This window comes from Chroicocephalus ridibundus, chromosome 4 (genome assembly GCF_963924245.1).
Source record: "Chroicocephalus ridibundus chromosome 4, bChrRid1.1, whole genome shotgun sequence".
Taxonomy (NCBI): domain Eukaryota; kingdom Metazoa; phylum Chordata; class Aves; order Charadriiformes; family Laridae; genus Chroicocephalus; species Chroicocephalus ridibundus.
In genome coordinates this window covers 46791773-46819582 of record NC_086287.1, presented here as the reverse complement: position 1 = coordinate 46819582, position 27810 = coordinate 46791773, and the positions used below count along the sequence as shown (strand labels likewise).

General features: G+C 45.9%; 1 protein-coding gene across 4 annotated transcripts in view; it reads left to right on the top strand.

The window, feature by feature from the left end:
- The window catches only part of LRP4 (LDL receptor related protein 4), a 91799-nt gene that overhangs the window by 60333 nt on the left and 3656 nt on the right, over positions 1-27810 (top strand). For 3 of the 4 annotated variants that reach the window (XM_063331946.1, XM_063331944.1, XM_063331947.1), the window contains 35 exons: positions 271-387; positions 2432-2545; positions 2983-3099; positions 5590-5718; positions 6043-6162; positions 6298-6423; positions 9933-10058; positions 10507-10641; positions 10810-10935; positions 12010-12240; positions 12542-12698; positions 13061-13278; positions 13620-13796; positions 14371-14496; positions 15208-15416; positions 16045-16126; positions 16754-16859; positions 17197-17398; positions 17728-17917; positions 18170-18301; positions 18973-19113; positions 19839-19925; positions 20140-20311; positions 20393-20555; positions 20802-21027; positions 22439-22742; positions 23085-23303; positions 23611-23745; positions 23957-24065; positions 24389-24533; positions 25063-25176; positions 25483-25606; positions 26601-26668; positions 27260-27347; positions 27502-27643. In XM_063331946.1, coding sequence (XP_063188016.1) covers positions 271-387; positions 2432-2545; positions 2983-3099; positions 5590-5718; positions 6043-6162; positions 6298-6423; positions 9933-10058; positions 10507-10641; positions 10810-10935; positions 12010-12240; positions 12542-12698; positions 13061-13278; positions 13620-13796; positions 14371-14496; positions 15208-15416; positions 16045-16126; positions 16754-16859; positions 17197-17398; positions 17728-17917; positions 18170-18301; positions 18973-19113; positions 19839-19925; positions 20140-20311; positions 20393-20555; positions 20802-21027; positions 22439-22742; positions 23085-23303; positions 23611-23745; positions 23957-24065; positions 24389-24533; positions 25063-25176; positions 25483-25606; positions 26601-26668; positions 27260-27347; positions 27502-27643 — 5177 coding nt within the window. The remainder of the gene's footprint in view (positions 1-270; positions 388-2431; positions 2546-2982; positions 3100-5589; positions 5719-6042; positions 6163-6297; positions 6424-9932; positions 10059-10506; positions 10642-10809; positions 10936-12009; positions 12241-12541; positions 12699-13060; positions 13279-13619; positions 13797-14370; positions 14497-15207; positions 15417-16044; positions 16127-16753; positions 16860-17196; positions 17399-17727; positions 17918-18169; positions 18302-18972; positions 19114-19838; positions 19926-20139; positions 20312-20392; positions 20556-20801; positions 21028-22438; positions 22743-23084; positions 23304-23610; positions 23746-23956; positions 24066-24388; positions 24534-25062; positions 25177-25482; positions 25607-26600; positions 26669-27259; positions 27348-27501; positions 27644-27810) is intronic. The other variant, XM_063331945.1, reaches the window with a different exon arrangement.

Sequence of the window (27810 nt, the reverse complement as noted above, 5' to 3'; positions counted from 1 at the left end):
CTCAGGGATGAAAGAGAAAAAAGGAACTCAGTGGGGGAATTGTGGCAGCTACTTTATTGTGGAAAGGTCAGTGCTTCTCTGGGGAGGAGAGACTGCCAAGCTACAGACCTACCCTGGCCCCCTATCTGAGCGACAGCTCTTCCTCATGACTTTAAAATTTATGTCTTTAGCTTCGAAGAGGTGTAGCCCTCCTCCCTCGGGAGGGAAGGAACTCTGCTTTCAGGAAGGAAGCTGGCTGCAGCTCCATGATGTGTTTCTTTGCTGTTGCAGTGCTGCCCACTTGCTCCCCCTTGGACTTCCACTGCGACAACGGCAAGTGTATCCGCCGGTCCTGGGTCTGCGATGGAGACAATGACTGTGAGGATGACTCTGATGAACAGGACTGCCGTAAGTTGCCTCTCTGAGGGGAGAGGGTGGGTGCAGTGCCTGCCTGCCATGGCTGGGGAAAGTTGACTCTTTTTATTACAGGAATGTAAGAGTTTATCCACTGAATCAGACCTTTAGCTCGTAATAAGATATATCCTGCCTCTGACAGAGGTGTGTACCTGATGTCCATAAGCCGTGCTGCCTTGGCACCTGGCTTGCTGTTCAGCTGTGTGTCCTGGGGGAGGGGATGCTTCCCCATCCAGCTGGAGAACCGTTTATGCCCTGCAGCCTTGCTAGTTAATGTCCCATGAAGCACTTCCCTGAGCTGAGCTCTTCATGTCCTCCCCTGTTTGTGGAAACACCTAACCCCTGCCAAATCCTACTGAACTGCCTGTCTGGCAGACTTCCTGTGGCCTCAGGTTCCACTGTCTGACTTTTCTGCTGTGCCGGGCTGTCCCCAGCATCCTCTCCCTTCAAACAGAGCTCCCTGAGGAGAGGGAGGTGCTGTTAGGGATGCTGCCCACACAGAAACCGATTACTCTGAAAGCTGACTGTCTGCTGCCATGTGAGGTGGCATCTTCAAAAGGGCTGCCATGGCAGGCTGCTGGCTGTGGGCGCTGCCGTTATGCTTCTAAAGATTATTAGAATGAGGGAATTTTGCTTGAGTCTGAGTTCAGCCCCCACCTTTCCCCTTTGTGTTGAGGACAAGGGCTACTTGCGGTTGCCTTCCATTAGCAAAAGGTGTTTAGGGATACAGCTCTCCTTTTCTGTAAAAATCAGTAGGGTCCCTACTTGGTAGTATGTGCCAGAGAACCAGTTTGTTACGTAGCACTGGACCTTCAGCTTCTCTGAAACTGCGCTGGTTGCTAGGGCTGGCGTTGGGCTGCAGTTAGGAGCAGAGCTATTTTGCTGTCTGAGATAGTTGCAGCTGCTTAATAAACAGCCCTTGAATTCTACAAAAGTTGTATGCATGGTGCTCCAGGGTGGCTTGCTGAAGGAACCACGTCTCAAGAAATGCAAAAATAAAGCTCTTGGCTGTAAAGTATTCTGTGTCCAATATTTGCATGGAAACGAATTCACTTTTTGATCAGTATGTCCCTGATCTTTGCCTGCCCTTTTGGGCAAAGGGCTGGGAAGTTCAGAGGTTTGACATGTGTGATGCTCTGGATCGCAGAACAAAGCTCAGTTTTCCAGTCTCTATTCAAAACTTTTCATGAAAGAAAAGGTATATATAGGTCTGGGTCTGTTTGGTCTTCTGTTTGTCGGAAAAAGTTGGAATGCCCTCATATCTAAGACAACAATGGAGAAGGGCGTGATCAAAAGATTTGGAAACTAATGAAAGGAGGAAGGCAAGGTTCTGTGAGCAAGAGACTCCTAGGGGGTTGTTCAGACTAGCACACAATCATAGGAGAGTTTCTGTTGGATTGAGGTCCTCGGGTGTTAATTTTGCAGTCCCTTTCCTTTCCTCACTGGTCTGCAGACAAGCTTCCGTAGAAGGACTGGCAGAGAGGGTGGAATGGGGCTGCAAATACTGAGGTGTTCGGAAGAGGAAGTTTAGATTTTCTCTCTCCCTTTTCAATGAACATTTCCTTTCCTTTGAAGGTAGCTTTGGCATTGTTGTGAAAAGAAGGTGGAGATACAATTTTACCAGCAATTATTTGTTAGATAATGATAGGACCTTTTAATTCCTTTAAAGAGAGGCCTGGATTGCCTTTTTTCTGTGCTGGCATCTCTTGAGCCTGGCTTGGAGCTGTGGTACAATATCAACATAGGGTGGTTGGCTCCATCTCTCTGTTCCAGAGAGTTCCTCCAACTGCATTTCCTCCAACCAACGTTCTCAAGTTTTAGTCTGCTGTACTATTGACTTGTGGATGGAGTGGAAGAGAGACACCCAAAAAATCTCACAAGGGCCCCTCCTGGTATTATTAGGGGAAGGGAAATCAGCTGTCCCAACATTGTGGTGTCCTTGGAAGACGATGTTGCTCAGTTTGTAACATTTGGTGTTCGCAAGGTAAAACTTCTTGCCTTGCTTTGCCTTCACCTTATCTCCGTTGTGTCCCTGCAGCTCCACGGGAGTGTGAGGAAGATGAGTTCTCATGTCAGAATGGATACTGCATCCGCAGCCTGTGGCACTGTGATGGCGATAACGACTGTGGCGACAATAGCGATGAGCAGTGTGGTGAGTAGGGTGGCCCTACAAATACCACCTTGCTAGTGCTTTAAAAGGAATTGCACAGACTCCCACCTGTGCAGTTCTAGGATCCCCTGAGCGTGGTGAGGGCTTGCAGCTTGCTTGTCTGGGCTGGGCTTGTGGGATATTCCATTCCTAGGGCTGGCTGCTTGGGATCTCAGGCTGAGTGGCTTACCTGCCAGGCAAAAGTCACTTGAGACCTGTTATTCCTTGACGAAGTCCTGTGGATTCCTACTGAATCTAGCAATTCTGTGTCAGTTAAATGGACAATGATGGCTTTGCTCAGGCGCTGCATGACATGCGCACATACAGTGTAATGAGAAATCTTGTTTGTGGGTGCCCTAGGAGCTTCAGGAGCATGATGCGGTTTTTTCCTGGGTACTCTGAGAAAAGCCAAGGCTTTGTTTGCATTGCTGTCTCTGCAGATATGAGAAAATGCTCAGAGAAGGAGTTTCGTTGCAGTGACGGTAGCTGCATAGCCGAGCACTGGTTCTGTGACGGTGACACAGACTGTAAGGATGGCTCAGATGAAGAGAATTGCCGTAAGTGCTTTCCTTGCTTTTTAACCACAGGAAATAGTCCTTTGGACCTGCTCCTGTCTTGGGGTTTGGCATGTTTTCTGCAGCAGAGATCAAAAACAAGTTAGTCCTGCCTGTACTGTCAGTTATGCTGCCTTCTGTTGCCTACCCCAGAGGGCACAAGAGGATGCTGTATCTCTTGCGTTACCTCACAGGCATACTTCATTGGTGCCTGGCTGCTTCTCTGTTCATTCCTATGGCTGCCTGACCTTGAGTCAGAGCAGGAAGCTTATGCTTCACTGAATATAGCTCCATATAAGCTTGTAGGAGTTGGAGGGCAGGGGGAAGGGGAGAAAACTATTCCCTTCTTTTTCCTCTTGTCTGATTTCTGCATGAAATTTCTGAGGGGTCTGCCCACTGACAGCATCCTCAGAGGCTCCGTGTCCCCAGCTGGCACACTGCAGGGGCTGCCTGCCTGACCAACCACTCGGATGCTTTATGCAGGACATCATCTGAAAAGGGCCGGTAGGACAAGTTAGCTGGAAGCTGATTTGAATGTTGGGGAACAGGGGCCGTGAGAGCCCACAACAGTTGTTTTCTCCTCCACCTTCACAGGCTTGTGGCAATTGGGACAGGGGTCTATTATGTCCCTTCCTAACCCCCACCGTCTCTCTCCCGTGTCTGTGAGTGCTGTTGGTGTCTGTGGAAGTTGCAGTGGTCCCTTCCCCCACTCTGCTCTCAAAGGCATTTTGCAAAATTTGTTCTAGATAGCAGGAAACTTCAAAAGGCTCTGGGAGAGGGATCAGGGCCGCCAGCTCCTGAAGGGCAGGGGGAGTGGATGCATGGGGGAGTAGTCTTTTATCTCTCCAGATAATGAGAGTTGGCAGGGAGCCAGGGGCTGCAAACATTTCTAAGCGAGGAAAGGGCTCTAAGAGGAAGGCAGCCTCTCTCCCTCTCCTTTCCCCCTCTTCCTTTTTCGTTCCCTTGCCTGTTGCTTCCCGTCAGGCCATGAATAGGCCCTGGGGAAGGGAGAGGAGATGTTTCAACCTTGCCTCCTATGGGAGTGGAGGGGCATCCAGTACTGGTGCCCCTGATTCTCTGAGCTGGAACACTTCTCCAGTCTTGGCTGGCGGTTGTCTTGATAAGGTGTTTTAAGTAACTCACTGAGAAGCCCAGTTTTGCTACCTCCCATTCTCTTATTTTCCTCCATGTGGTTGTCATCTTTTCCCTATCTCCAGTTCTGCTTGTCATTTATCTGGGACAAGGTGGGACTACACTGTTCTTTTTTGTTCGTTTTTCATTTTTTTGTGTGTGTCTCTTTTGGAGGTGTGTGTGTTATAATTGAATCGCACTACGTGAGAATCTAAGTCACTGACTTAATGTTTTCCTCAAGGAGACTAAACACTCCTTCAGGCTCCTTTGATGAGGCACACGTTAACACACATTTTAGTATCCAGCCACTGGATACTCAGCGAATTAAAGCTCGTACTGCATGCCTGCATGCTGTGCCCACTACTTCAGGTTGAAGAGGCAGGCATAGCTCACTTCACAGACTGTCTGTCTTTTCCATTTTGTTTAATGGATTTATTTTCAGAGCTCCTCATTTGGAGGACTCATATGCCTGAAACATGCAGTTCATTCTCTGGACAGTATGAGAAGAGGCGTCAGATTCTGTTGTGTGGGACTCAAGATGTTTTACATCCCTTCTCACATAGTGTACTGTTGAGCAGAGAACAGTGGACAAATCCTTGACTATAAGTTTGTTGGGCTTTTCCCAGGGTCATGTGTCTGGCAGTGCTCCTTAATGATAAGGCACAGTTTGTTTTGGTGACAGCTTTAGAGGAAAGGGAGGGAGGAAATCCTCAAAGGTCAGGTGCAGACCTGAGCAGCTTGCTGCTTGCTTGCTTCCTTTGGTCTTCAACTGCTTGTTTTTGTGAAAATTTTAAAGGACGCATTCCATACTTTAGCCTTGCATTCTGACATGCCTCAATCCTTAATATAGAGCTACCCCAAAAGGTATCTTTATTTTTCCATCTGTTTTTGTACCTATCTTTTTCAGGCTTAATAAACAATTTTAACACTTTCTGGAGGGCACTAAAACATAGCGTCTCAAGCATATGTCAGAAGGTGTGACACTCTTGGATCCTTTTTTTTGCTTTCCCATCAACCCTTCATTCTTCATAGCTGTTTCCTTCTCTAGAAATTAATGACACTTAAAAAGTTTGTGTTTATAGGCTAACATCCTATGTAATTTTTTAAAAAATTATTATTATTCGTGGATTGTCTGTATGGACGTCTTTATATATAGCTTTAACCTGCCCCTCAGTGAAGCTCAAACAGCATTCAAGTTCCTCTCAGTAATACAAGTCATGCAGAGATATGTAACAGCATTTAGTAATTTCCAACACTTTTGCATTGAATACTTGCTAGTCCATTACTAGACTGAGAAAGCTGTATCTAAACTGGATTGTGCCCTGTCACCTCAGGCATTTTTTTTTTTTATTCCCTTGTTAGCATCAGATGTTCCAGCTGCCACCTGCAGCTTGGAGGAGTTCCAGTGTGCATATGGACGCTGCATCTTGGACATCTACCACTGTGATGGCGATGATGACTGTGGGGACTGGTCTGATGAATCTGACTGCTGTAAGTTAGTGCAGGGTGATATACTGGTCCAAGCATCTGGCTTGCAAACCTAAATGGATTTTGCATTTGATGGAGACAGGTTGCAGTGTGGACAGCAATCTAATTTTTCCCACATAAGCTGGCTCTTTTGTTTGTTTGTTTGTTTTTTAACTTGGGAAAGTGATGGGAGTCACTGTGTAGTCAGCGCACTTCTGCGTCCAGAAACTAAGGCAGTTTCCAGAAGGAGTCTATTCAGTTCCACAATAGTGGAGTGTAAGGGTGATGGGATTTGGGGGTGTTACATTGGTTTGAGTTTGCTCTTTATATTCTTTACCATCTCTGCAGCATCTCACCAGCCATGTCGCTCTGGAGAGTTCATGTGCAACAGCGGCTTGTGCATTAACGCTGGCTGGAGGTGTGATGGAGACTTCGACTGTGATGACCAGTCAGATGAGAGGAACTGCAGTGAGTGCTGGGAACTGGTGGAAGCATTCGGTTTCTGCGGAGCAAAAGAGTGTTTGGGACTGTTAGCTTTGGAATTGAGTGTCTTCTGATCCTTGTCCTGCTTGCTCATCTAATGTTCTTTTTCTGGTCCCTCAGCTACATCTATGTGCACAGCTGACCAGTTCCGCTGTAAATCAGGGCGCTGCGTCCGTCTGTCTTGGCGTTGTGATGGGGAAGATGACTGCTCTGACAATAGTGATGAGGAGAACTGTGAGAACACAGGTAATGTTTCCATCATGGAGGTAATATGTAGTGAAGTCTCTTTTGGATTGCTTCACTGATTTCAGCCTAGAGTTTCCATCCTTGCCAAAGAATGGGATCTATAGGCTATCTTATATGCTTGCAGACAGGTGCAGGTCTGTGTGCTTAACTTAAGTCATGGCGTTTCCTGGTCAGATATCAGATCCCTGTATCTTCCTATCTCTATGAATTACCACAGAGCTCAGAGGTGATTCCATTCAGACTGGAAAACATTAATAGTGTGCAAAGTTGCTATCTTTGTCAAGTGGACTACGTCTAGCTCATGCCTTCTAGATAGTTCTGGTTAGCTTTCATGTTGCCTTGTGAAATTGCCAAGCAATTCTAGCAGGCAGTGGAAATCAAAAAGGGCATTTTCTGGAAGTGAACAATGAAGCCTTTCTTTTAGAGGTTAAGGGTGTCAGCTTCCCCCTTAGATATTTGCTCAGGAGCCTGTCTTTCGCTTTCTAGTAATCATTTCACATATAGGCATTCTTTCGTATAATAGTGATTATGGAGAAGAGGAGGGTTTCAACAGACCTTATGTGTTATGGTAGGATTCAAGGAATATCTAGAATCTTCTATTTTCCTTAAAACTTTCAGGATATCTGTAGGCCTTGTTGAGGAATAGTGTGTACTGGTCCATGAATTCATCCCAGTGAGTGGAGCCCAGCTGTGCATACTGACCCTTCTGGATCAGTGTATTTTAAACAGTGGGTTTAGGCATAGAATGCCAGGTTGGAAGGGACCTCAAGGATCATCTGGTCCAACCTTTCTTGGCAAAAGCACAGTCTAGACAAGATGGCCCAGCACACTGTCCAGCTGAATCTTAAAAGTGTCCGATGTTGGGGAAGCCACCACTTCCCCGGAGTGATTTTTGCAATGGCTGATTGTTTTCATTGTGAAAAATTGTCCTCTCATGTCCAATCAGAATCTCCCCAGGAATAACTTGTACCCATTACTCCTTGTCTTTTCAGTGTAAAAAAAAGGGAGTCTCCATCTTCTTTGTACCCATCCTTTACATACTGGAACATGGTGATGAAGTCTCCCCTAAGCCATCTTTTCTCAAGGCTGAACAAACTCAGTTCTCTCAGCCTTTTCTCATGTGGCAGGCTTCTGAGTCCTTTGGTGTCCCTTCGCTAGACCCTCTTCAGCCTGTCCACATCTTTTTTGTATAGCGGGGACCAAAACTGAACATAGTATTCCAGTTGTGGCCTGACAAGTGCTGAGTAGAGTGGGATAATGACTTCTTTATGTCTACTGGTGATGCCCTTGATGATGCATCCTGTTGGCTTTCTTTGCCTGAGCAGCACAGCGTTCACTCATATTGAGCTTGTTGTCCACCAGGACCCCTAGGTCCCTTTCTACAGAGCTGCCCCCCAGCCAGGAAGATCCCAGCCTGTGCTGCCCTCCTGGATTATGTTTTCCCAGGTGCAAGACCTTACACTTGTCCTTATTGAACTTCATAAAGTTCTTGTTAGCCCACTGTTCCCCAGCCTATCCAGGTCTTCCTGCAAGGTGACTCTCCCTTCCAAAGTGTCCCCTTCCCCACTCAGTTTGGTGTCATCAGCAGAATTCATCAGGGTACACTTGATCCCATCATCCAGATCACTTATGAGATACTAAGTAGCGTTGGGACCAGTATTGATCCCTGGGGGACCCAACTTGTGACAGGCTGACAGTTTGAAAAGGAGCCATTTACCACCACCCTCTGGGTGCAGCCTGTCGGCCAGTTCCCCACCCACCGCTTAGACCACTTGTCTAGACTGTAACGCATCAGTTTATCTAGGAGGAGGCTGTGGGGAACCGTTGAAAGCCTTGGAGCAATCCTGGTAGACAATGTCCACCACTCGCCCCACATCAGCCAAGTGGGTTACTTTGTCATAGAAGGCAATTAGGTTTGTCCATGTAATTCCTGTATAAGGATTACATAGAATAAAAGGTATTTGTGAAACTGTACCCCTTGTTTGGGCCTGTTGAGGAGGGAAGAGTGGGTGTTCTACAAGGACAGCTGAGCTCAGAGGACCTGGAGAGGCACACTTTGTAGCCATTTGAGAGCAGCTGCTATGGATTGGTCAGCTGCCGTGAGCACCAGTGTTCAAGAGATTGTGGTGATCCTGGAAAAAGCAACTGTACTTAAAGACAAGCCAGTAACCCTGTTGCCTCATCCTGATAAAAAAAGTATTTAGAGGTATTGAAAGAAGAGTTGCCACACAGAAGCCAAGTCAAACTACCAGAGCCACTGAAATTCAACGTCTCCGCCTCAAACCAAACCCAAGGTGGTTCAGTACAGCTATTGTTACTGTAAGGTTAGTTGTGCCGTTCTGCATTAGGTCTATGGTGATAGTCAGCAGGTAAAAATTAACTCGAGGGTTCCAAGCAGAAGGTGTACTGGCTCATCTAAGCGAAATGCTGTGTTGTCTCAACGTCTGTAGCAAGAGTTAAAATCCTGTGTCACATCTTGGATTTAGAGCAGAATTATATTTTTGTTGGCCATAAAGAGAAAATTCCTAGAATACTAGGAGATCGGCTGATGTAAGGATCTTTATGTTCAATATGACAAATGCAGTGATGTTTCAGAATCCTGCAGAATAAAGCATTCCAGTGCTCTGAAAACTGAATCTGCATGTGATTTCACTTTATGTTCCCAGTTGGTGTGTCTGTTAGTTCTTATTTGTACTTGTTACTCTCACAACTGCCCTTTTCTATGCTGCTTACACAGGCCGTCTGCCAATCTAATAATTTCTTTGCTGATAACAATGTATTGTCCTGTTGTCTTCCTAGGATTTCAGAGGGTGTTGATGTGGAAACCACTAACCAAGTCAGCTTAAGGGGTACAAGAAATAAGAAGCAACAGGACAGTGCAGTTATTGCTGAAGAAACAATCAGATTGGCAAAGTTCCTACAAACAGCATTACTTTACTTACAAGAATTCTGTAGAGTCTCTCTGCCAACAGCAGAAGTTGAAGAGTGTAGCTCATGTGTGAAACCCAGTTGCCTGAACTCAGATTTCAAGGATGCGTGTAAATCTCGTTCCAAGTCCGTCACAGTGCAGTTAGGGCTGGACAAGACACTCATTCCTAGGCAGGTTTAAGATCCATAGCCATGCTGGGGTGACATATCAGATGATTAAAGTGAGGAACTGACTCCTCTCTTGCACATACTATGTAGGGTCGTGGAATCTGGAATCAAAGGGAACTAAGCCAGGACCTTTCAGTCATTCTGAGAAATTTAAATGGCTGAACTTCTCAATAAAGCAAGGTTGGACTCAGTCTGGAGGAGCGTTCGTAGGCCTCCAAATCAGCATAAAGATATGGAGAGCGGTAGGGAGTGCAAGATGATCTGAATTCAAGGAAAGAGGAAGTCATGGATTTGTGCTCATATGTAAAGTTTGTAACAAAGTGTAGCAAATGTTTTGTATCCTTTTCTTCAACCATGACTTTTGTTCCATTGGTAAGCTGTGGTGTGCTTACTTTCCCCTACTTCTATTGCAGGAACCCCTCAGTGTGCCCCAGACCAGTTCCTTTGTGGGAATGGGCGTTGCATTGGCCAGAGGAAGTTGTGCAATGGAGCAAATGATTGTGGAGATGGCAGTGATGAGAGCCCACATCAAAACTGCCGTAAGTTCTCCAAGTTCAGTCTTAAATATAAATGGAGGCACTGTGTAATGTGTGGGAGTCTCTGGTGTTGCTGAAGGATATGCGTAAGGAAGAAAGCCTGGGTTGTAATAATGGAAGAGAGTTGAAGACTGAGGAAAATGACCTTGGTGGTTTTGCCAATTACATGCCGCAGACAAGGAATAATGAGGAGAAGATTATGATCTTGGGTATCAAAGTTTGTCTGCAGAGAGAGTGAATCCTAAATGCATATTATTCTGAGATTCGTTGCCTCCTTTAGTTGTGGCCTGCAGGGGAGAGTTCTGATTGCGAAGAGGCAGCTTCCAGCACAGCCTGTGTCCTCCCCCTCTTGCTCAGCCTGTTCTGAAGGGTGACTGCTCCTTAACAGCTGAGGAGACAAGCACCTGCCTTGTGGTTTCAGCTCAGTTATCTTCACGTGTTCCTTTCACAGGCCCACGAACAGGAGAGGAGAACTGCAATGTCAACAATGGTGGCTGTGCTCAGAAGTGCCAGATGGTACGAGGGATGGTGCAGTGCACCTGCCACACAGGTTACAGGCTCCTGGAAGATGGCCGATCATGCCAAGGTGCGTTTTTGGAGCAGTGGCCTCCTCCCTGCTGCTTTGATGTGCTTGAAGTTGATGGCTATGATAGGGTGCAAATTAGAGCATGAAGGCAGAAGCAAGCTATTGGTGAGACTGCCTGAACTGTTGATGATCTAATGGTAACTTTCTTTCTTTGTCTGTAACATGCAGATGTGAATGAATGTGCTGAGGAAGGCTACTGCAGCCAAGGCTGTACCAACAGTGAAGGAGGCTTCCAGTGCTGGTGTGAGCAAGGCTACGAGCTACGACCTGACAAGCGTAGCTGCAAGGCTCTAGGTAAAGAGGAATTCAACCTTATTCTGCTCTCTGTGTGTGTGTGTTGGTCCAGTTCTCATATAATTTTGTCTCTAATGCTTCACTGGCAGCATTATGCTGTTCACCAAGTCAACAAGTGAGGAAAGGAAGTACCTGGATTTGTATTAGATATGCCCAAGTTGGTGGTGAATGCCTGTGAAAATTTTGTGTGATTTTGACCCCAGACAGATACTTCACTGTTTCTCTTTCCTGCCAGCAGGACAGCCCTTGCCTTCTTTTTCTAGAACCCTGTCATTCCTGGTGACCCCAGACCCTGGGACAAAAACAGCCTCCTGCCTCTGTCTCTGTTCGGGAAGTGTCTAAACCTTTCCAGTCAGTGAGGTTGTATCGCACCTCCTTCTGGTTTGACCCTTGATGTTGGTCATCAGTCTTGAATGCTGTGAGTGGCTGCTCTGTGGACATCTGCTGGTTTTTGAGGGCATTGGTACACTTGTTTAGCTTTATTCCTCAGCTCCTACATTAGAGGAGGAGCTCTGTAGGAATGTAGGAGCTGAGGAATTAGAAATTCTATTTAAAGAATTAAGATTTTGGTAGGAGTTCCCCTCGTGAAATCCATAAAAAATGTTGATACTGATTTTTCTTTTTTTGTTTTTTTCCCTCTTTTTTTTTTCTTTGCAGTGGAAGTACTTGCTGAGTTTATATCTGACTGAGGCAGATTTTAGCTGTCCTGTCTGTCGTAGAAGATGTGGTAGAGCATGTGTGTTTGTATGGCTAGGAGACAGATATAGGAAAAGGAAACTATAGTCCATCTGTCTGGTGGTATGGTTTCAGAGGCTGAGGTGAGGCAGGCTTGGGTGGGACCAGAAGTGATCACTTCCTGCTGAGTGAATGTTTTCCAAAAGGTTTAAAACTGCTAATCTTTGAGTTAGGACTGTGTATTGAGGATGCGAAAGCAGCTCTCTGAAATGTTTTGCACTTGGGAGTTGATTTCTTGCTGCCAGCACTGCAAAACTATGTTCTGGGACCTGGTGCAGAAAGAATGGTAGGCAGGACCCTGTCAAAGTACTCTAATGCTGTCTTCCCATATATTCTCAGGGCCAGAGCCAGTGCTGCTCTTTGCCAATCGAATTGATATCCGACAAGTGTTGCCTCATCGCTCAGAGTATACGCTGCTCCTGAACAACCTGGAAAATGCCATTGCCCTTGACTTCCACCACAGCAAGGAGTTGGTGTTCTGGTCTGATGTCACTCTCGATCGCATCATGAGGGCCAATCTGAATGGTAGCAATGTGGAAGAGGTGGTTTCCACAGGGCTGGAGAGTCCAGGTGCGTCACCACAAAAAAGGAAAAAGCCTGTGGACTGGCCATGGTGCGAGAAAAGGTGTGGGTGGGGGGAGAAAAGTGGGTACCCAGCATTCAAAATGGAGTGCATCTCCCTGAGCAAGGGGATGGGTTGGATGGAATGGGTGTGAGATCAGCGTCCCCATGGAGCAAATCTTGCCTGATGGGGGAAGAGACAGGAGGACTGAATTGGGCCTCTTCTGAGGCTGAGTGGGAAAGGGAACTATTTTTCTGAGCAGGTCTTACTCCTCGTTTAACTGTGTGCTTAATTCTCCCCTGGAGATAGGTGGACTTGCTATTGACTGGATCCATGACAAATTATACTGGACAGACTCTGGGACGTCTCGAATTGAAGTAGCAAACTTGGACGGCACTCACAGGAAAGTGCTTTTGTGGCAGAACCTGGAGAAGCCCCGAGCAATTGCCCTGCATCCTATGGAGGGGTGAGTGAAAACTTAGGACTCCAGTGAGCCCTCCATGCAAATGCTTCCAGACGAACATGCAAAACCCCATCCTTGGTCACAAAGGCTGCCTCTGGGCTCAAGCCTTCATTTGGTACTGCCAGTTTGGGGAACCTGCCAGTGCTGGGGACCTTCAGAGCCTTAATCCTATTCTGGCCCCTTCAGGTTTCACCAGCCTGAAAGTGATGGGTGTTACCTTGTTGGCTGTCACTTCTCCCATGGCTGTGACACAGTCTCATGCTCAGGGTCACAGGACTGATACTGTTTTGCCCTGATAGGGAGTGATGCTGGGTGCAGTGTGTGGGACATGAGTTTTCTAGCCTGTCTTTCCCTGCTTCCTCCAGCACTATCTACTGGACTGACTGGGGCAACACTCCCCGCATTGAGTATTCCAACATGGATGGCTCTAATCGGCGCATCATTGCGGACACACACCTCTTCTGGCCCAATGGACTGACTATTGACTATGCAGGACATCGAATGTACTGGGTGGATGCCAAACATCATGTCATTGAGAGAGCTGACCTCGATGGGCAGAACAGGAAGGCTGTTATTAGCCAAGGTAAGTAACAGGGCAACATAAAAGGAGCACTCTCTGTAGTAAAGACGACAGAGTATAACACAGCGCTACTCTGAGTTTCAGAGCCACTGGCTCCTGCTTTTGTACTTGACTCCTGTTCTTTCACTGTGGAATGAATTCTGCTGCTGCTGAGGGATGGGATTTGCTACACAGTCTTTGGTGGACAGGAGAGAGGAATTGGCTATTATATTAGTGTAAGGGGGATTTGAATGGGTTGACCGTGGCGAGGCGTAAGGGGCAGTGGAAAGAGCTTTCCCTTGTCTCCCTGCTAGCCTGAGTCCTGTAGGATCTGATTATATCCCTGTATTGGATGTCTGTTACAGGCCTCCCACACCCATTTGCTATCACTGTGTTTGAGGACAGTTTGTACTGGACAGACTGGCACACCAAGAGCATCAACAGCGCAAACAAATTCACAGGCAAGAACCAGGAGATCATCCGCAACAAACTCCACTTCCCTATGGACATCCACACACTGCATCCTCAGCGCCAGCCAGCAGGTAACTGCAGAGAGGGTAGAGACCCATTTTAGCCACTAGAAGACCTGCTGCCACCCACCACCCTGTAAAGCAGGGAGACGGCAAGCCTGAACCCGGTGTATCGACACATCTACCACCTTTGTCCAGAGCTGCGGTAGAACTTGCTCCACCTGGCAGTTCAGTTGAGGTCCCTCAGCCCCAGTAACCTGGTGTTAGGTTGTTACCACAGCTCCCTCTGCTGACGCATGGGAGTTGAGGCTTTTCAGTAAGAATTATTTGTGGCTTGTTTATGGGAGAGCTGTTCTGGGAGGGGAACAAAAATCATAAGTGGGTGCTAGTAATGACGGACACCTCCCTTATTCCTCATCAATTGCCATAATCTGCTCTAGAAGTGGATTGAGTTAAATGCTTTATTTTAAAATTGAGCCCTACAAATGGAGTTAGTGCTTTAGTTTATAAGTTTTCTTATTCTAAATTAACTTCTGGTTGGACAAGTTATCTTATCCATGTGGGTTTTAACACCTCAGCTGGTGTTTTTCCACTTTTCTTTACTCTTTGTTTTATGCCTGGTTGTTTTTGTCTTTGGCTAATTGAGCAGGGAGAAACCGTTGTGGGGCCAACAACGGGGGCTGTACTCACCTCTGCCTGCCAAGCAGCAAGGATTACACCTGCGCCTGCCCCACGGGCTTCCGCAAGACCAGCAGCCATGCCTGTGCCCAGAGTAAGTGAGGTGGGACCACAGCCTGCATGCTCAGATGTTCAGTGGGTGGCGGAGGGTTGGCAATGGGAGTAAGCAGCAGCAGCAGTTGCTTCCAAGGAGGTGCAGCTGGATAGACTGAGTTAGTAGTATTAAGGGCCCTGCCAGAGAGTGCTTCATCTTTTTGATGCATTCCCCTGTTCTGCATTCCCTTTGCCCTCACTGGGCTTGATGGGTGAGGATATAAAGAAGCTCCGTCCTTGGGCCCTTATTTCAGGGCTGCTACTGGTGCCATGTTACCTGTCGCAGCTGATTGTTTCCCTAAAGCTCCCATAGGAGCTGGGTCCGTGATGGACAAAAATTTCAGTCCTCTTGATTGCCACAGTTTCTCTTGGTTTGCGACCATGTGGAAGAATTAGGCCAACTGTCTCCTCGATTCACAAGGGATGGCATAGCTATTTGATTTGGAGCGAGGTCTATGCCATTCTTTGAAGAATATGGTTGACTTTGTTCCCTCAGCATAGGTTGCTCTTAGGACACAGCTCCCTACTACTCCGTTCCCCCACTGCCCATCCCCCCAGTGATACTTTGCTGCCAATAAAATCCTGGTCTGTGACCTGACAGTGAGAGATGATGTAAGTGGTTAAGGTTGGATATAGCAGAGAATTGTCTGTGTCTATCACTGTGTTGTTGAACTTAGAGAAATTAAAAGAAGACCTTTCGACCTTTGATCAGGTCTTGACAAGTTCCTGCTTTTTGCCCGAAGGATGGACATCCGTCGGATCAGCTTTGACACAGATGACCTGTCAGATGATGTCATCCCCCTTGCTGATGTTCGCAGCGCTGTGGCTCTAGACTGGGACTCAAAGGATGACTATGTCTACTGGACAGATGTTAGCACCGACTCAATCAGCCGAGCAAAATGGGATGGATCAAGCCAAGAGGTACAGTGTTAACTACCTGTGGAGGTCATCTAGCCAGGAGACTCTTTGAGCATGAGATTTGAAGCCACTGAGATACACTGGCCTTCTAATGAGCTGCAGTTCATGCTGGATTTGTTGTTCACTAATTTGCCTATTTCTCAGAAGAGCTCTGAGATCACACTTCGTACATAAGTTTGGTGTACATTCCTGCTTGTTTGGAAAACCTTGAATTGAGACATGAAGCATGTTGATTTGTAAGCTGTGGTCAACTCCTTTGTTGTAGCCCTAAAATCTTGAAAGGAAGAACTTTTAAATCCTCTGTTACATACTACGTTTGGAACGAGAGCCATGCTCCTTGGGAATGCTTTTTGCACATGCTCTTAGGCTAATGTTGCCATAAATAAGGGGAAGAGAGTTCAAAGTTCGGAATTGCAGTTTGACCAGACCTGAAAAATAGATGTTTCTCCAAACATAAGGCTTATTTGAACTTCTAAGTCCTTAATGCTCTCTCTCATATGGCATTGCTCTGCTTGGGCTTTTGCCTTTTGAAGTTAGCATTATTGGTGAGCAGGTGGTGCATTGGACAAGTGCTTTCCCCCTAAGGTCTAATATCACTAAGGATTTTTTCTTTTTTTTTTTTTTTATTTAGGTTGTAGTGGAGACCAGCCTGGAAAGTCCAGCTGGACTGGCAATTGATTGGGTCACCAACAAGCTATACTGGACTGATGCAGGTACTGGGATCCCCTGCTTTACCTAGGCTTCTGTCTTCCTTATTAGTCATGAAAACTGAAAAACAGCTGGGTAGTTCTGTCTGTCTCATTCCAAATTTGTCTTTCTGTCTAGCAAAAAATGGAGTTTTGCTTCTAACAAAGTGGGAGTTGAGGTGTGGAATCCTTAGTTTAATTCTCTTTGCAGTATCCCCAGTACTAATTCTGTAGAAATTTTTATAGTAGAAGGCAAGCACCGCTGTTGTCTTGCTACAGAGCTTGTGATTCTGTGTGTTTACATATCTTCAAACAGCGTAGTGTTTGGAGGATGTTCCCTGCTGGAGAGTCATAGTTCAGAGAAATGTAAGGAACATGATTCTTTTCTAGCTGTTCCCTTATGCCTACGTAGATACCTTGGGGGCTTTGGAAAGAGCTGATTTACAGGACTCGGCACCAGTGATAGCCACAGAGATGACTTGAGAGATCTAAACAAGGTGACACCTTGAGCCACATTTCTTAGCTACATTCCAGCTATGGACAGAGATGGACAGAGGAGAAGAATGCATTGTTGTATGGATTTTTTTTTTCCTTAGCTCTTGTGATTCCAGAAGTTTTTGATCTTTCTCTCTTCCTCTCTCGTGACTTTTGTAGGAACAGATCGGATAGAGGTCTCCAACACAGACGGGACCATGAGAACTGTTCTAATCTGGGAGAACCTAGACAGACCTAGAGATATCGTGGTGGACCCCATTGGAGGGTGAGAGATTCTTTATTCTGGGATGATATGGCAGTTCTTGCACGTCTAAAGATGTTCAGGTTCTTTGGCTTTGTACAGTTGTCTTTCTCTGTGGTATCATTGTTCAACATCCTGCAAAAGACTGAAATTAGAGACCTGATTTTGGATGCTAGTGGAACGAGATAAGCAGGGATAATTGCCTGTTGTGCTGTGGAGCTTGCAGGAGCTGACTTGTGTTTTCATTTGTTTATCCTGGGGATGAAGTAACTAAAGACTCTCTTGCTTCTCTGCTACACTGCCTGGCCTTAGTGTCAGTGAAGGAGTGCAAGCATTCACTTCTGTCTGGGCTTGTGTTCAGGTTCATGTACTGGACTGACTGGGGAGCCAGCCCAAAAATTGAGCGTGCTGGTATGGATGCCTCAAACCGCTTGGTGATCATTTCCTCCAACCTGACATGGCCTAATGGTTTGGCCATTGACTATGAGTCACAGCGCTTGTACTGGGCAGATGCAGGCATGAAGACCATCGAGTATGCCAGTCTGGATGGAAACAACAGGAAGGTAAGGAAGCCATCCTTGAGGAGGGCATCTAGGAGCCTGAGGTGTAAGTCCTAGAGCACAGAGTGCTGATGGCCCCTGCCTCTCTTTCCAGTTGAAAGTGAAATCTTGAAATCAAGACATGCTGAGCTGCTTTCACTGGGAGAGAAGAGCTCCCTAGTTTACTTGCAAACTGTGTGTGAGGGAACCTCCATTTGAGGGCTGATGTTACCCCATCACTCTCCTTTTGCTGTGACTGTACATTATGATGCTGAGAGGGGGCAAGGGAAGCCTCTTCCCCTTAGTGACTTCTTAGTAATGTTTTTTGGGGGGGCTGGGGGTAATCTGACCAGGTGCTGATTGGGAGCAATCTGCCTCACCCCTTTGGACTTACTCTTTATGGCGAGAGAATCTACTGGACAGACTGGCAGGCCAAAAGCATCCAGAGCGCAGATAGAAGGACTGGGCAGGCTCGGGAAACGCTGCAGGACAATCTGGAGAATCTTATGGATATTCATGTTTTCCACCGGCACAGGCCACCAGGTACAGAGCTCGCCCGAAGCCACACTGAGCCAAGAGCTTGCTCAGGCTCTAGTATGTGGCACAGCTCTCCTGCAAGGAGCTGACCTGTCTGTCAGCCCTCGATGCCTTAAGTCACTGGGTGGAATATGAGAGCACGAGAGTAATTCTTGGCTTGGTATTTAAGGGCATTCTAGAATACATTTCTATAGCTGTTGCACCCCTTTTTTGTGCCTGTGCTAGTGGCTTATGGATTTCTCATTCTCCTTGCTCTAGTACATACAGCATGTGAAGTTAGCAATGGAGGCTGCAGTCACCTGTGCCTTTTGGCACCTCTTCCAAAAGGTTACAGCTGTACCTGCCCTACTGGGATCAACCTGCAATCTGATGGCAAGACCTGCTCCCCTGGTGAGTCCTCTCTGTAGGAACCTCATTGCAGTTTTGTATCACAGCTGCATTTTGCTCCTGCCTTGTTGGAGAATAAAATGCACTTTTATGTGTTTATCTGTTTTACTCCCTGAAAAAACCATTTGATGCCTGTACCTTCAATTTGAGTGGGATTTACTATGAGGAAACTTACCGATAACTGGATTGATGCAGAAGAAATTTTTCTTGAAATTATGTTTGGCAACTATACCAGATGTCACGTTTTTCCCCATACTTTTGGGAGGTGGATTCTTTTTTAACTACAAGGTGCTATATTCTTTAATAGCACCTCTTTAATAATCTGTACTCCTCCCATGGACCCTCTTCTTGAGGACTGTGGAAGGCACTCAGCTTCAGGCCATGGTACATTCACTTTTTCTCCTTAGCAGGAGAAAAGTGATTCCTAATTCCTGTTTCCCACACATATTAGCAGAAGTAACTCTTCTATGAGTGCACTCCTTTTCAACTTGAATGTAAACAAGCATTCAGTAATGCTCAATAAAGCTTTTGTACCCAGATTCCCATAAGCTGAGATCTGAGACTCCCCCTTTTCCACCGAAGTGGATGTCACCTCCAGAATATTCAATAAATGATGCCTACAGTTGACTGAACTAGTTCCTTGCTGATATCTGTCCATTTTCAACTCTCTGCAGGAATGACCAGCTTTCTGATCTTTGCCAGAAGGACTGACATCCGGATGGTGTCTCTGGATATTCCCTACTTTGCAGATGTTGTCATCTCAGTCAATGTCACCATGAAGAACACCATTGCAATTGGAGTGGATCCTCGTGAAGGTCTGAACTTCCTATTGTATCCAACTATCTGTTTGAAAGGCAACAAGTGACTTCATATCTAAATGTCTGAGTAAAGACCCAAGTGCAGATCTTAATGTAGGTTGTGAATTTGGGTAGGTTTTTTTTCCTAGTACGTGCTGCAAATATTTCTTTCCAATCAGGAAAGGAATATCCTTATAGGAAAACAGAGAACCCCAACTAAGAGGAAGAAGCTGCCTGCTATATTGGGTCAGGTTCCTGTGCGCTTTGGATTTAAGAAAGCTTTCCTCCTGCTGAAGCCTTTTACAGCAGGAGAGCTGAGACTGTGGCTGTTCATGTATACTAAATATCTGATGCTGTGCTGGATGTAAACTCACTGTTGTACAGTAAGGTAGATGATCTGATTGCTGTCCTCTGGGACATTTTGAAAAATCAGATGTGGGAGACTCTGCTATTAGCTGATAATGTGTTTTGTGTTCTCTGGCCTTGTGTAAAGGTCAGAGTGCCAGTGCCCCTACATACTTTGGGGAGGACTGGAACAAGATAATTTGTACTGTTTTATCACTCTAGCCTAATAGTCTTGTGCTGCTGTTATTCCTGTGCAGTCAGATCTGTTTTGAATGGTGTAGCTGGTAGTTAGAGACCTGGATCTGTTTTTTAAGATTCTGCTCTTTGGTTGTTGGGGTTTGTTTTGATTTGGTTTTGTTGTGGGCTTTTTTAAAGTTTCTCTTTCTTCTTCCACCCAGGAAAGGTTTACTGGTCAGACAGTACGCTGCGTAAAATCAGTCGGGCTGCCCTAGATGGCTCACAATTTGAGGACATCATCACTACAGGTAAGAAATATTTTGACCTGGGAGCCTCTTGCCTCCATGCAGCATGAAAAAGAGAGATTCTCTGACACCCTGGTAGAATAATCTTTAAATTTCCAGTGGAAGGGCAAGCAAAGCCTAAAGCAACTGCCTGATGAGGTGCACAATGGGAATACCATAAGTTCCTGACTAAGCTGGGAGAACGAGCAGTGACCAGTACACCTTTCTGTTTTCTCAGGTCTGTTGACTACAGATGGGCTGGCTGTGGATGCTATTGGCAGGAAGATATATTGGACAGATACAGGAACAAACCGAATTGAAGTGGGCAACCTTGATGGCTCCATGAGGAAAGTCTTGGTCTGGCAGAACCTGGACAGCCCTCGAGCAATAGCTTTATACCATGAGATGGGGTTAGTGTTGTCAAGAGGCTGTCTAGGGGTTAGAACAGGACTTTTGACCTGTTTCCGTAATACTTGCTTGCTTTTCCCCAGGTATATGTACTGGACGGACTGGGGTGAGAATGCCAAGCTGGAACGCTCTGGGATGGATGGCTCTGGACGTACGGTGCTGATCAGCAATAACCTCGGCTGGCCTAATGGACTGGCAGTGGATAAGGCTGGATCACAGTTGCTCTGGGCTGATGCACACACAGAGGTCCGATTCTGTTCCTCAGCATTGTTTGTCATTGGGTTCTTTGGTAGCCTGGAGGCTGTTTTGAAGTTTTTGAGCAAGCTATCAAAATAGCAAGGGGAACATAAGCTTTTCTGAGAGTATGGACTATGGGGAGGGTGGACTTGAATAACATCACTTGCTTAGGCTCTGTTTTCCACTTGATATAGTAATTGCTAGCAAGAGGATTAGTGTTTTGAGTGTGGCGCTGATGTTTACTTCTTTCTTCAGCGTATCGAGGCTGCAGATCTCAATGGTGCTAACCGCCGCACCCTGCTGTCCCCAGTGCAACATCCTTATGGCCTCACTTTGCTGGACTCTTATATCTACTGGACTGACTGGCAAACTCGCAGCATTCACAGGGCTGATAAGGACACTGGTGCCAATGTCATCTTGGTGAGGGCAAACCTGCCTGGCCTCATGGACATTCAAGCTGTTGATAGGGCACGGCCCCTGGGTGAGTTGCTAGGCTGCTACCAAATCAGCAGGGCTCTGTGGTGACTAGGGGAGCCCTTCAGAGATGTCACAGAAAAGAGTCGTTTGGTGTGAAGCATGAGTGATAGAGTAACTTCTCAAAACCCATCTTTCTTTACTTCTTCCCTCTTATTTACGTATTTTTTGCACTTCTCCTTGTTTACCCAGCTCCATAGGTCTGGTGTTTGTTTATTACTGCATGGCTTTTGACCCCTTTCATCCCATTTCCTTCACTGGATTACACTGACAACCTCATTCTCACACACGAGAGCTACTTTCTTAGGAGGACTGAATGAGTCATGCCCTATTAAGCTTCACCAGAGTCTACTGGCATTGGACAGTTCCCCTTTTTTAACTCCAAAAGGCATTAATTCCTCTTAAGCCAGTTGCTGAAACTTTATTTCAAGTTCTAGTCACTTTTTTCCCAACCATTACAGGCTTCATCTTCCTGTCTGCCACTTTGTTATACAAAATCTCTGCTTCTTTAGTTGCTCTTAATATATCATGCTCTCCAACTATTCTTTGCCAGAGTCAGATTCCTCATGTTACTCTTTGGGTATCCTATGTTACCCTGTCTTTCCTCTTTGCTCTTCAGTGGGAGTTGTTGTTTTGTGCTGTGGCTTCATTCTGGTGAAATTTCCCTAATATGTACTTCTACAGAAAAATCTGTGCTGTGTCTCCTGTGGATACTAACATCAGAACATCAGTCTTGACAGCATAACTTCACAATATAACTTAAAGCTAACCAAAACTCTAGCCGTCATATCCCTGTTGTCTTCTTCTCACTCCCTGTACCTGTCTTCTGGGTTTATCCCCTCCTAGTAAATGTATGCTGTTTTGTTTTGGTTTTTTTTCAATTAAAAAAAAAAAAGGATATGACCCTAATATGTCAGGCACTTTCAGCAGGCTTCTCTGATGCTTTTGTTTACTTGCCACTGTGTGCAGCTAAGTTGAAACAGAAGCTTCTTTGTCAGCCTGGCCGCTGGTGCATTGTCACGCTGCTTCCCCACTGGGTTGGATCTTTCTGTCAGCATTACCATTTGCAGCAATAATAAAGCTAAACTGCAGTTATGTGAATCTATCAGCATTTGGCTGTTCCTTTTTCCATGGGAAAACTATGATTAGCAAGGAATGCAGGTCAAGACTTTGCTCCTAATGCACCTCCTTCTTCTGTGCCTTCCTGTTCTCCTTGCCCAACCATGCCCATACCCACCCTGAATCTTGGAGGGGCAGAAGGCAGTCTCTGGATGAAGGGCTGTAGATTCCCAGCAAGGCTGGGATGATCAGGATGAATTCAGCTGCTAGCAAGTTGTGCATTTATGTAGCCTTTAAAATAAAGCTTTGGTCTGTGGGACCACACCGATCCTTAAACTATGCTTTCCATATTTCTAAAGGCTTCAATAAATGTGGAGTTCGTAATGGTGGCTGCTCTCACCTTTGCTTGCCTCACCCCACTGGCTTCTCCTGTGCCTGCCCCACTGGCATCCAACTGAAGAGAGATGAGCAGACGTGTGACTCTTCTCCAGAGACCTACCTACTTTTCTCTAGCCGTGCTTCCATCCGTCGTATCTCACTGGACACCAGTGACCACACAGATGTGCACATACCTGTCCCTGAGCTGAACAACGTAATTTCTCTGGACTATGATAGTGTGGATGGCAAGATTTACTACACAGATGTATTTCTTGATGTCATCAGGTGGGTGCCAGTCATCTGCTTGGCCAGTGCCCAGGTCACCCAGCTGCTTGTGCTGGTTGTGCCACAGTGAGCTGTGGAGTGTGCCAATAAGTTGGGGAGACTGAGATGCTAGCAATACACCGCTACTTACCTTGTCTTTGGTTCACAGCATCATGTCTGTCGCTGAAGTAAATGCTGAAAGTGCGTTTAACGTTTAACCTGCTGGAGACTATGGGGAAAAAGGTATTAGGGAGGTAGCAGTATGAAGTGGCCCTGTGGCTGATGGGGATCACACATAGAGGTGTGAAGGCTTTCCGGGAGCTACCCGTTCCTCACTGCCATTTGTCATTGATTTTCATCCAGGCGGTCTGATCTGAATGGCAGCAACATGGAAACTGTTATTGGTCAGGGTCTGAAGACTACAGATGGCCTGGCGGTGGACTGGGTTGCCAGGAACCTTTACTGGACAGACACAGGACGCAATACCATAGAAGTAGCTAGACTGGATGGAAGCTCCAGAAAAGTTCTGATCAATAACAGCCTGGATGAGCCCCGAGCCATTGCTGTCTTTCCCAAGAAGGGGTAGGTATGGGGTATTGATGCGGCAGGGAGAAGGGCTGCGCAGAGGGAGACTGGAAGAGGAGGTTGTAGGAAGAAGAAGAGATGTGCTGTGTGAATCTGCTGGTACTAGCAAGAGGCTGACTCTGAGTGACATGTAATGAGGCAGACAGTGAATTTGAAAATTGGGCAGGTGGCTGAGAGAAGAAAGCTACACACCACATGATCTTTCTTGAACCTGAAGAATCTGGCATTTTATTTCAAAACTAAAACTTTCATTAGGCTAAATGGAATGTTCTTTTCTTCTTATGCTTGCTTTTTATCTGTTCAGGTACCTCTTCTGGACAGATTGGGGTCACATTGCTAAAATTGAACGAGCAAACTTGGATGGCTCTGAACGTAAAATCCTGATTAACACTGACCTAGGATGGCCCAATGGATTGACTTTGGATTATGACACCAGGAGGTCAGTGAAAGGTTTTCTTACACTTGCATAGGGTTAAGGGTTGTAATGAATTTTTTTTAGTCGTCTTGGCTTGGTTTATTGGAGTAGTGTTGTGGGTTTGGGTGTGGATTGTTTTTGGTTTTCTTTGTCTGATCCACCTTGGCTAGCAAAGGTCTAGAAAGTAAAGAGAGATTGTATAGATGGAAACTCACCTCTTTCCCTGTTTCTCCAGGATTTACTGGGTGGATGCACATCTTGATCGTATAGAGAGTTGTGATCTCAATGGGAAGCTACGGCAAGTGTTGGTCAGCCAGGTGTCGCATCCCTTTGCTCTGACACAGGTAAGAATTTTCTGCTGCCACCATTCTACCTGGTGTGTTGATGTGTTTGGACAGTGGAGCTTGGCAACAGGGAATTGTTATAGTCTGGGGGAACCAGGATGGCTGAAGATACAGTACTTAACTCTTCTGTGGAGCTAAAAAAGGAAGTTTGTCTGAATTCCTGTAGGGTGCAGACAGTCATTTTCTTTATAAGAGGGGAGGGGGTTGAAAAGGCCTTTGTTTGGAGCCTTCTGCCACTGGGATGTGTTTTTTATGGGTATCCTGTGTCTATGTGGCTAAACATGCTAATGGCTGTGATTTTCCTTTGCTGTCTCCCTGAGCAGCAGGATAGATGGATATACTGGACTGACTGGCAAACCAAATCTATCCAGAGAGTGGACAAATACTCTGGGCGGAACAAAGAGACAGTCCTAGCCAATGTTGAGGGACTGATGGATATCATTGTCGTTTCCCCTCAGAGACAGACAGGTAAAGAGGAGGACCTTGATTCAGGCAAATGCTAATTTTAGATAAAAAGAACTCTGGAACCACTGTGCTACTGTAGATGTCAAGCAAGATTGGCATCCTTTCTTACACTCAAACTGTTAGTGCATCTTCCCTGGCCACATTCCTTGTCTACCTGTGACATTTCAGTTAAGTACATCTTAAGCACGTTCTGTTACAGCTTTGATTAGCAAATGTCACTTTCTGTGTTGTTCATCAGACATTGTGTTAAAACAGAAGAATGTGAGCTTTTTGTTCTTTAATCTGGGCAGCTGTGTTGATTGGGCTCCCATCTAATGATTTCCAGTGCCTTCCTTTCAAGACTGCCCTAATCCTACCACTGTCTGGCTATTGTCATCACTTTCTTAGCAGTCAAATGAAGAGGATGTGCCAGAGCGTAGTAACTTGCTGGATTTGTAGGAAGTATCTCTGGCTGAGCAGGAAAAAAGGTTGTTGCTCTGAGCTCCTACCTGGTCATCTGCAGCATATTTAGAGACTTGTTTGTTCCTTCCAGGTACTAATGCTTGCGGAGTGAACAATGGAGGCTGCACTCACCTCTGCTTTGCCAGGGCTTCTGACTTCATCTGCGCATGCCCGGATGAACCAGATGGGCGGCCCTGTTCTACTAGTGAGTTTACTGATGAGTGTCACTTGGGTAGTAGCTTTCATAAGTGAGCCACTGCTTATGCTTATTGCAGTGGCAGTGGCAACCAGAGCATCTGAAGCTCTCCAGTGTATAAAAACTTATGCAGAGTCATATACTGGAAGGTGGCTGTGAGCAGTAGAGCCTTCTTCTGTCTTTCCTGCTGACAGACTGGGTTTGAGATGGGAAAGCTACTCATATAGGCCATTTTAGAAACTCTCTATAGCTTACCAGATTTGTTCATCTGTCCCACAAAGTTGGAGTCCTGCTTATTTTTCTCTGTTGTTCTAGTTCCTGGTGTGGTGCCCCCTGGTCCTGAACCCACCAGTGTAAGTGAGAGAAGTCAGACACCACCTGGCAGAGTAGGTACCTCAACAACCAAACCTCTCACATCTCTGGAAGCAGTGGAAGGAAAGTAAGTGCTCTTGTTCTCTTGGAATTGGGGCGTGAAAGTCACAGCTTGTGCAAGGTGCAACATGCAAACCCCTTCTGGTTATCATCCAAACGCACCTCTTCCTAGCCAAAAGAGGCTATTCCAGCTCCAGACTTCACGTTCATAATGGGGAAAACCATTTTGACAAAGAATGCATAACTCTGTTGAGCTGGCAAGAAAGAGGTGCAGAGATCTTTCTGTCTGTTCTATTGAAACGTGTGTTTAGTCTGACTGTGCTGAAGTGTTAAAGTCCTCCCGAGACCATGTCATTCATTTGGTTGATTTTTGAACTCTTAATTTTGAGAACTTATTTCTGAAAGGAGGAGAGAGGAGGCTGTTGCTTTAGTTCACTGAAACATCTGAGACCTGACCCAGACATCTGAGGAAGTGAAGTGGTTCTGCCCTGGCCACAAAGGGGTAGCTTGTTAGGGGCAGAACAGAACCTTTGCAGCTCTAACATTTAAGTTACAATGCAGGTAGTTAAGGGACTTTTTTCTGCTAATTCCCTACAGCCTGCTATTCCTACTGCCCAGCAAAAAAGTATGTTGTATAATATATGGCTGGGTTATTTACAAGGCAAAACTTCCACTTTATTGAGTATGATGTATTGAGTAGAAAGTTCTTTGTGCTGACTCCAGGTTCTTCTGATTTTTGCTTCAGCACCGATGCTGAAATTTGTGTTCTGATGGATAGATATATGTATGCACCTGTGTACCTGAGAGGCGAATCTAGAACGACTCGGATATAAAGATATTGCAGACCTATAGTTGATATATACACACACACCCTCCTATATATATGTATATGGTCCTCTCTCCTCTGGATACAGAAGGATACTGAAGAACAGAAAGGAAGGCTCCTGTTGTTGAGCTGGAAATGGAAGGGATATTAGTGCTAGCCTGTCCCATCTTGTCTTTTGATACCCTTGATACTGTTGATACTACTATCAGTAACTAACTGTCCTTGTGTCATTCAGCTGCTCTGACAAAGATGCTAGGCGAGGCTTGTGTACCCATGCCAACGAGGCAGTGTTGGCAACCATGGGTGAGTTTTTTTTTTCTTTAACTCTTCTCCACCAGGGTTGTTCCTCCAGATGTGCCCAGGCCTTTCTACTCCATAAAGTTTGAAACTCCAATTTCTGAAACTGAGCAGAGCAAAGCATGTCTGAGGATGAACGTCAGCCATACATGTTCATTAGCTTGTATGGGGACTTTTTCAAATGACACTTTGGTCTTTGGTCTGAAGAATAGTTCTGTTTTCTTTCTTCCTATGCCTCATCCATTGGACTCTTACCATTAATGATACTCTCTTTCACCGTCCCCTTCATGTTTAGTTGAGGATGGCTGACTGGAGTAATTGTTTCCCACTGCAGTAGTAACCTGCAGTAGGGGATCTAACTCATCCTTATTCAACCCCATTACAAAGATCTTGATGTTCCTTGGTTTGCTGGGGCCTGGGTGGGAGGAAGGGTTTGGTTTCATATGAAGCCAAACAAAACTCTCAGCTAAACCTTGATGTGCTGACGTTTTGCTTCTGTATGGTGTAAAACCTCTGTATTAGGCGTTACACCGAGGTCAGTATTATTCAGTGGAAATTAAGGAGAGTGCATCAGTTACTGTTGCTGTTCACTTTCAGGAGAAGGACTGCATGTCAGCTACATTATTGGAGGTCTTCTCAGCATCTTGTTTATTTTGCTGCTTATTGCTGCTTTAATTGTATATAGGTAAGTGATCTTTTTTTCCCCCTCTCCTGACCAATAGTAAAATCTAGGGTTGTAGGAGAAGGCGGCTCCTGAAAGCACTTCATCTTTCTTTATTGTCATTTACAATCCCTTTGTTCTCCAATGGAAGCAGTGTTTGACAGCTCTCTCCCTCTAGGCATAATAAGTCCAAGTTCACGGACCCTAGCCTGGGGAACCTAACCTACAGTAATCCTTCATATCGGACATCTACCCAGGAGGTGAAGATTGAAGCGATTCCCAAACCAACCATGTACAACCAGTTGTGCTATAAGAAAGAGGTAAGAGCTGCTACTAAGGACATGGGAGCCCAGATCAAGCTGCTGTTGAGTATTACAGGCCTTAGTATGTGAAAACACTGCAACTTGTCAGCATTTACTTCTAGGACACAGGACAGCTTCAGTGAATTGCTCAGGCTCCTATGGAGATCAACTAGCAGCACCTCTTC